We start from the raw sequence: 9,253 nt of genomic DNA, 5'->3' as shown, positions 1-9,253 counted from the left end.
ACCGTTTCCGTAAGGCAGGGAGAAACGTCCGTCGTCAAGAAGCTGCAGCTTGTCGGCAAAAACTGGACAACTCATTCAAGTTTCACACCTGCTGTCTTGAGTCAGGACATGATTTAAAGCTTTCCAACTGACTAGAGGCTGGACCAGCACCAGTATCGGGTCTTAAGCCACAGAATCAATGAATCAAAATGACTCGTTACACTGCAGAACATGAAGAGACTGGAATATATCTACGAACGGCAATGAGTGGGTGGAGGTGAAAAAAAGAGGGAGCGGGTCAGTAAGTTGGGAGAAGAGAGAAAAGCTTGAGCTGCTTTCCGTCTTTGCAGCAGGAATAAAAACAAACACACACAAAACAGAATCTTGGAAAAAAAGCTTATCAGCATCAGGACTTCCACCTGCGGCTCGTTTCTGACGCCGTTCAACCCCCCAACCCAGAAAAACGCTCCGTCATCCACACACTCGCACAGCTTTCGGAAGTTGTCGCCAATCAGTGGCAGCAGCCGCCGCAGTGGCCGCCGCCGTGGGTGTGGCCGGCGGACGCCTCGCCGTGTTTGGTCCGCCTGCTCAGGATCTCGTAGGAGCAGTCGTCGCCGCAGCAACCAGACATGCTCGGCGAGGTTTCGTCGATCTCGAATCTGGCGGAGGAAGAAAAGTTTATTAGTGAAGGAGAGGCGGCAGAGTCGATTTTTCCCCATAAACGCACCGGGTGAAGATGTAAATAGCCCTGCCTCAGCAAAATTTAACACCTGTAATTAAATTTGAATTGCCAACTTGCATTTTCTTTAATAAATTTAAAGAAAAGACCGTAATTTAAATCAATTAAGGCTTTAATCTTAATTAAGTTAAGCGTTTTTAAGACCATTATCAAATAAATTTAAGACCTATATTGCAACAGAGATGTAGAAAAGAAATGCTGTAAATTTTTAGGGCTTCTTTTGTGGCGCTGGGCAGCAGCTTTGTGCTCTCAGGATAGCTAGCTAGCAAGTGTTAGCAGCTAGTTACCGGTAGCCTTAGCTGCTTCTGGTAACAGATTGAATAGTCTGCACACGACTGAGATTTTTGTCAGATAGAAAAATCCCGCAAAAAATGTCTACGTAGAATATAAGAGATTAAATAGTCCCACCTTGATAAAAATTAAGACCTGTTAATAACATATTTAAGACTAGCTTACATTTGTTTTAATGAATTTAAGATATTTTAAGGCCTTGATTTTAAATATATGGATTTAAGACGTTTTAAGAGACAACCTGAAAATATAAAATGAGAATTGGGAGCGTTGGAGGATTTTAGCTGTTTTTAAAAGCAGTGCTCTGTAAGAGTTGCAACTTTCAGTATTTATTGAAATTTGTCCATAACCAGCTCCTGTACTCACTGTAGAGCTTCTCTGAAGAACTGGTAAGCCCCGTGGTTGTGCTTGAAGACCGTCAACATCACCTTCTTCATCTGCGTACTGAGCGGAAACAAAAGGACAAACAATATTAGTTTATATATTCACCACTTGGAAATAATTATCAAGATCAAAGCACTTGCAGGCCACACAAAAAATTAGTTTTTCTTAAGAATAAAACTCCTAAATCATTGTACAAAATCATTTTAAGTAACTCAAATGGCCCCCAGACCATACATTGGACATCTATGATTTAAAATGCACAGTTTAAGTCTTGATGCAGGAAGGGGAGGAACCAAAGGTCTCCGTGTGGAACCGTGGCTGCGGTCGTCACCTGTTAGCGATGAGCTGCAGTATCTGGATGAGGAACTTTCCGAGCCCTTTCCTCCGCATTTTGCTCTCCAGCTGCACTTCGTAGCTGCACAGCAGACAACGCATGACAAACGGAAACAAAACTCGCCTCCGGGGTTTTTATCCGGATAGCGGGAGCATCCTACCAGTATAAAACCTCTTCCCCGCACTCCACGTCGAATCGGAAGTGGGAGAAGGCCAGGGGGGTGGAGTCTGCGTCGCGGGCCAGCAGGTACCACGCCCTCTCGTCGTTCATCTCCTCCCTCTTTTCCCTCTCCTTCCATCCCCACTCGCTCTGCTCGTATCTGCAGTCACAGCAGAGAGAAAGCTGCTCTGAAGCCTCACAAACTCCAGAGAGATGTTACAATGGTCTCCACTGGATTGGAGCAAATTTGGAAAGCCGGAGAAACTTTGCTAAAGTGTAAGGGGAAAAAAATAAATAAAAAATAGAAGACGAAGCAATTGACATGACGCCTTGGCAAGATCTCAAAAATGTGTAAAGAATGAATGTTTTTCATTGTCTGTCGGTTTGTAGTTCTGTTTGGTTTTGATTGTAATTGTCAGACATGTATGTAATTAAACACTAACCTGGTTTTTCATAAATGCATAATCTGTTAAATTCTACTTTATTACATTAACCTGTCCAGGGGCTGCAGGTGGAAATGAGCATTTTTTCGTGGTAAACTGGTGCCATGCATCGCTGATTCTTCATAAAAGGTGAATGAAATGTTGCACATTGTCTCTGTCTCAACAAATATACAGTAAATATGACGCCATAATGGTACAACAAAAACATTTTTCCCTTATTTCTAAGGAAAAAAACTAAATTACAATAATCAAGTTGTATGAGATAAGCCATAATAATACAAGAATAAAATCATAACTACGAGAATAAAGTCAAAATATTGAGATTAAAGTCAAAATTAAAGTCGAAAAAACATGACAATAAGGTGAAGATGATATAAGAATGAAGTGGTAATAAAGTATTTAAGTAAAGCTTGAATTTTTAAAGTGAATTTTCCCAACTCAACATTTAATCGTGTTTTCCAGTTATTTCCCACCAAACCTCTCTGACCTCGGCACTGTCGTAACGATCAACCCCGACGCCCTGAGGTTCAGCTCCTGCAGGTGAGCGGCGTTTAATGCTGATCGGTCGGTTACTGCCAAACCCACTGGACTGACCAACAGGCGGCGTCATGTGAATTGATCCCGTCTGCGTTCGGTTTTCTAAACTACAACAGAACCAAACTTCTTACAGCGTCTGCATGTTGGCTCTGGTGAGTTCGAAGGCCCACTCCACGGCCAGCGGGTTGAGCGAGGTCACTCTCTTGCACTCTATCTGCAGGTTCAACCTGGACCAGACGAAAATCATCAGTTCAACGGCACCGGAGACGAGGAAAGTCGGAAAAACGTGCAGAAACCGATGCGTACCCATGTCTGTCGTACTTTTTGAAGGCTGGGAAAGCAGCCAGAGGATCGTCAAGCTGGAAGGAGGAAACAATTATCATTTATTTCATCATTAAGCATCAAGGCACAAACTCTTTTCACTACATCTCATTTCCATGGACCAACGATGGACACAGAACAGATGCCAACTATTATTTTAGTAATCGACTAATTTAATCACACTGTTAAATATCCATTTGAAAATAATAACAAATAATTAAATTCCTTTTTCAAAATCAGAAAACAAACATTTTACTGTCTGACAAGATTTCTTGATCATTTGTAGCAAAGGATGAAGTTATAGCTTAAAAATTATTCTATCAAAACATGAAAAGCTCAGCTATTTCTGCTTAATTTAAAAGTTAATACAGTGGAGATAATTCTTTTTTTTTTAATCAAGCTATTAATAATTGGACAGCAAAATGAGCTTAATATGAGATTTTTAAAAAAATATATTTTCTACAGAATTTGAACAAGGTGAAGCTAAAACTAGGAGGAGTTTTGGCTTGTAAATATATTTACAGATAAAAAAACAAACTTTATTTTTCATCTTAAATGCAAAACGTTTAGTTTCTGTACAGTTTTGGTTTAATTAGTCATCTGAGTGTTTTGGGTTTTTTCCAGTAATCTGCCTTTTTTAGAGTCTGTATACTCCAGTTAATTAATCAATTACTAAATTAGCTGCAGATTATTTCAATGATCGACTCATCACGATTAATCATTTCAGCTCTAATCACAAGAAACAAGGAGACAGGAGAGTTTAGACGATTCTGCTGTTTGTTTATTTCCTCGGTGCCACCACTGATGGCAGGAATACACCCGGAAATATTTGTTAAAGGTTTGTGGAGGAAGCAGCTGCTGTTCAGCCGGTGGATGATGTTTGGAAACAATCTTCACCAGATTGTTCAAATTCAAACACAACTGGTGGGTTTAATTAAGTCTAACGAGGCATATGGAGCGTTAATTACAGATATCCTTTTAGTGCCACGTGCCATCCATACGTTCGTTTGAGTAAATACCTTATTGGCTGCGTCCACCTTTGCACACACGGCGTCCATCGCTGCCCTCTCCTCCAGACGCCGGGCTTTCTTCTCCTTCGCTTTGTTGGATTTCCTCTGAAAACCCAGGAAATAAGGAGGCAATGAGGGCAGACTTCATGACTTTATGGAGCCAAGATGAGCGGAGGAAAAGTAAAAACACCTTTCCTCCAGAACGAGACCAATCATAACATGGCAGAAATCTATTATTATTCTATGTTTTAATCACATTTTAATTGACAAACTTTGATCTAAACTATTCCAGTGTTTGGTTTTCTGGCTGGAAGGTGAACGTCCGCAGTCTCAAGAGTCTCCACAGCATGATGCTGCCACTACCGTGTGTCACAGTGAGACATGTGCAGTTTTATCACAATATTTTTGTGGTACTGCAGAGAAAACAAGGAATAAAAACTAGAAACGTAAGCATGCTTCATGACTGGTTTTCTTTTTTCTAGAATTTATCCAAACGTGGAAAATAATGAAATAAGAATCCGCACTTCTCAAGATGTTGTATCTTACACTTTACAGTATTGCTAAATTGTTTTGGTGTATCAAATGAAACCCAAATAAAATACAATGAAGTTTGCCGTAATGTGAAGATTAGTATGGATGTTTTTAAATAACACCAATTCTAATTTTATTTAAATATATATATATTAACAGGAGGAAATTAAATGCACCTCGTGTAACAAAAGTTTCTTCAAAGTCTTATCACATTTGATGTGACAGATATTCTAACAGTCTTAATTTGAAACAATTGAAGCGAATGAGGAGGAAATATTATTACAAAATGTGTTTAGATTTAGCAAAAAATATATGAATTGGCCAAAAAACATGGTAACGTTTTTTTAAATGTGTATTGTAGATTTGAAAAGCTTGAATGTCAACTTCGTCTTGACCAGATATAAAAGTCCTCACTGCTGAGAGTCGGGCTGAACAATTGAATTAAGCACATGATGAACATTTGATGCAATTATTCTGCTGCTATGTGACAAATATTAATAGCTTCTTTTGCTGCTTTGTGCAGCAGCAACAATTATTTTTACAAAGACAAGAATAAATAAACCAAAATAATCTAAAAACATGTACAACCCAGAAGATTACAACAAGAAATGTGATCAGTCCTGCAAATCAAATTAAATTGCTGCACTTGAAATCAAATTATGCTAACATGCTAGCGATAAACAGACTGATGGAGAGAAAGAAAAACAGCTGGACAGACGAAAGGACAACAGGATGTTGGAAGGATGGACAGACCTGGATAGATTGATGGACAAAGGCTATTAAACTTTAAATACTAAAGAATATTTAACTCTGGAACTGGAAGATATTTTAAATATCCCCCCAAAAATAAACAAAACAACAGAAACAAGAAATAAAATGAGTAATGAAGTCTCTGTAAACAAAATTGTCCTTCAAAAAAATAAAGGGCCAGTTGAGACTAAAACCAGACTGGAAGACTTTTGACATTTAGTTTTTGGTAGAAAGAGAGAAAATAGGAAAAAAACAAAAAACAAATCATGCTAATGGAAATTATTGATTTTATTCTAATTTATCATGTGATTAATTGATTTATTGCTTATTGCGATAGGCTTCTGTACAGGACAGTTTGACAGATATATAGACATCTTGATGGATGGATATATTGATTGGACATTACTACTGGAGAATGAAATGGGAATTGAAGGCAAAAAAATGCAAATTTTTCATACTTATCCTGTGGAAAACACTTTAAATTAAACTCCACACTTTTCCTGAAGCCTTCAAACGTGAATATCATGCACATTCTGCTAGTGCAACAACTTGTGGAAGCAGCAAGAATGTCAAACCCTGATCTAATTTATGCGTGATAATAAAGTTCGTTGTGGTGTGTTTACAGTGCCGAAGTGATGCGTTCGCGTTTCACCAACAAACAAGCAGGAATTTAGCAAGAAAAGTGCTCAACTGCAGGCCTGAACAGACCCAGGAACAATCAAGAACTGGAATGCACGCCGAGTTGCCAACTTTAGCTCAGAGAGCATTAACTGTGTACCAGGAACAGACTGAGAAAACACGTGGATGGGTTTATTACGACTGCAGGGGAAAAGTGGGGGAACAACCAGAAGTTTGACTGAACATGTTCAGATTGTGTCTATTAGGAAAGAGGCGAAAAACTCCCAGAAAGCTTGACTTTTTAAAAAAAAATATTATTAGCAGGTGGGTGAAGGCAACACACTCGGGCCTTTGTGGCTAACTTAGCCTGCTAATAACATCACAACACACTAGCACATAACTGTCAGAAATGTGACGGGAAATGACATGTTAATAACAGGGGGAACTAGGCAAAGTATGTATAAGCTAACACTACAATGCTAACTAAGCTGTCTGGATGAGGCCAAACACCTTTAGCTACATCCATCCACCACCATCACCATCATCTTCTCCTTTCATCCTCTTTTCCTCTCATCATCACTCACATTTCAAGGCAACATTAAACAACAAAAACATAACTCACCCCCATTTTTATTTTTTTTTTACAGCTGTGACTTATCGTTTTCTTCCAGGGAAATACTCCTCTATTGTCCCGGTGCTCCTCAGTTATTATTAGTACCGTGACTCCGACCGCCGGAGGAAAGAAAAGAGGGGGAGCAGATTAATGTGACAATGATAAATAAGGTGCTAACGAAGCTAGCTGAATACGTCGCCGACTGTTGGAGGTGAAAGAAAAGCGGCGGCCAATCACAAAATCTGACCAAAATCACAATGAAAATCTTTTAATTGCTAAGTAAGCGGTCGCATTCGCGCCAACACAGCGACGTTGAATTCATTAGGGCTCCTTCCTCTGCCCCCCCTCTACGCTTTCTTTCTTTCTTTCCTTTCGTTCTTCCTCTCTGTGCCGTGCTGCATTCACTTGTTCCTTCTCCCATCGGAATTCTCAAACTCCACGTCCTAACTAACACTAAGCGCATTCAAAGCCCCACTTTCTGCCTCTAAGCAAACTTATATTTCAAATATATGTAAATTTACACTTTTGTAATATGTAAATGTATGGCTTTTATCACTTAATACCGTTATTAAGATAAATACGCATTTTATTCAACTGAAGGAGGCGATCCCTTTAAGAAAGAGAAACATTCTGGTGTAACTGTGTAAAGTAAGCTAAGAACTAGTGTCTGTTAAATAGAAACATGAGTATGAGTACGCCTGATACTCCTGATAAAGTAGTAAAGCGAAACCTGTGACAACTTCTGAAATGTGGAACAACTGTAATATCTTCTTCACCTTGAACATGGTCTTGCATTACGAAACATAGAAAGTGCTAAATTGATAAATAACAGTTACTTTCGTCCACTTTCGTGGAGTTAGAGTCGATTACATGAAATGTCAGACGACATCAATGAGTTATAATAAAAAAAGTGATTTCTGGCAGCGGTGGGATTCGAACCCACGCCCCCGAAGAGACTGGAGCCTTAATCCAGCGCCTTAGACCGCTCGGCCACGCTACCACATACACGCACTATGTCAACAAAGATGATATGTTAGTGACGTCAGGACATTTCAGCTTTTGAGATGAGTTATCTGAATGTGGCAGATTGGCTAAACACAAACAAAATACAAGTGAATTTCCAGTCAATGTTTATTTTTTGAGATACTTATTTTCTGTTTTTCTTGTTCAACTGTCTAATCCAGATTGGGATAACATACTAGATACAAAAAGCAGTTTTCAGATTATGATTTTGATATTTAAGTTAAAAACTTATCCAAAGCAACATGGCTCTATATAAAAAAAAGTAAATAATTTGTTTTGTATGGCTAACATCAATGCAATAACTAACAGTAAGTCTTTTACATCACTGTGGAGGGGTTTTCTCCTACTGTTGTTTGCCAAATTGTTTTAATTCAGCCACATCTGAGAGTTTTTCCAAGTGTGATTGACCTGTTTATGGTAATGTCTCAGGCTGATTTAAGTCCAGACTTTGAGTAGGTCATTTCAAAACACTGACCCATCAAGCGGGTAATAATGTGCTGCTGTAATTTGATCATTGTCCTGCTATATAAAGCGTTTTTTGAGTAAAGTCATCGCATATGTCACTATAAGTGTTGTTTTTCAGTAAAATTATGAAGCACCGACCACTGACAACCACTGAAGCAGCAGTGTGCCACATCGACCACTAGAAGGCGGTAAAGTGACACTAAACTCCAGTCCCAAAGACCAGAATAGAGCAGTAAAAGCAGTAAATAATAATAATAATAATAATAATAATAATAATAATAATAATAATAATAATAATAATAATAATAATAATAATGTTTGAGTGGAGCTTGGAGCAAAACGTAGCTTAATCCCACCATAACATTAATGTTTAAAGGTAATAAAAGATATGAGTGTTGTTACTACTTCTGTTATTTTTAATCTTTTTTGCTGTACAGGGTCTTTGGGTGCATTGAAAAGCATTTTATTAGTAAAATGAGATGTAATTATTATAAAATTATAGATTTCAGGTTTTTTTTGTTGTTTTTTTTGTATTTTTCTATCTTTAAAATTATGCTAATTAAAGCAGTAGTTTTTGCCCCACAGAGCAGAAACCATTTCCACTATTTTTATTTGGATGATCTGGGAAAACCTGGTTGAGCTTTGATTAGCATTATTTTATCATTTTTAAAATAATGACAACGAAGCAGATTGCTGCACAAACATGCACTAAATTCATACAACAAGGTGTTTGATGGCATTTCTGTTTTGTTTTGTTTTTTTAAGACTTTTAAGAACATGGACAAAGAGCAACTAAACACCACTAGAGGAAAGGGTGGCTGGCTTATTCTTATCACTGCAACAAGTTAAAGGCTTAAGTTAAATTAAGAAATGTCCTATCTGGATATTTCTGTGTATATTGGAAATTCTTGAGGAACTCCCAAATTACTTATATCTGGTTAAAACATCAAATTGGCATTGATTGAACAACATTGTTTTTGTGCCTCAGCATGGGATGTACAAATGTATTTTAGTCATATGACATTGGATGATCACCTAGCTCTTGAAATATCTAAA

At 38.1% G+C, this 9,253-nt stretch overlaps 1 protein-coding gene and 1 non-coding gene across 2 annotated transcripts; both read right to left on the bottom strand.

The window, feature by feature from the left end:
- Window positions 1-250: 250 nt before the first annotated feature.
- Window positions 251-7,098, bottom strand: naa40 (N-alpha-acetyltransferase 40, NatD catalytic subunit). Its single transcript, XM_015033886.1, has 8 exons — window positions 6,719-7,098; window positions 4,207-4,302; window positions 3,173-3,225; window positions 2,998-3,093; window positions 1,888-2,046; window positions 1,725-1,808; window positions 1,376-1,453; window positions 251-638 (listed from the first exon to the last, which is right to left on the bottom strand). The coding sequence occupies exons 1-8, from the start codon at window positions 6,722-6,724 to the stop codon at window positions 491-493; spliced, it is 720 nt and encodes a 239-aa protein (XP_014889372.1). The 5' UTR covers window positions 6,725-7,098; the 3' UTR covers window positions 251-490.
- Window positions 7,099-7,627: 529 nt separating this feature from the next.
- On the bottom strand, window positions 7,628-7,709 carry trnal-aag (transfer RNA leucine (anticodon AAG)). Its single transcript has one exon. It is a non-coding gene; the product is annotated as a tRNA-Leu (tRNA).
- Window positions 7,710-9,253: the final 1,544 nt, after the last annotated feature.

This window comes from Poecilia latipinna, unplaced genomic scaffold (assembly GCF_001443285.1).
Source record: "Poecilia latipinna isolate Pla-1442-1.1 unplaced genomic scaffold, P_latipinna-1.0 Scaffold281, whole genome shotgun sequence".
In the NCBI taxonomy this organism is placed as follows: domain Eukaryota; kingdom Metazoa; phylum Chordata; class Actinopteri; order Cyprinodontiformes; family Poeciliidae; genus Poecilia; species Poecilia latipinna.
This window is presented reverse-complemented; position numbering and strand designations above follow the sequence as displayed.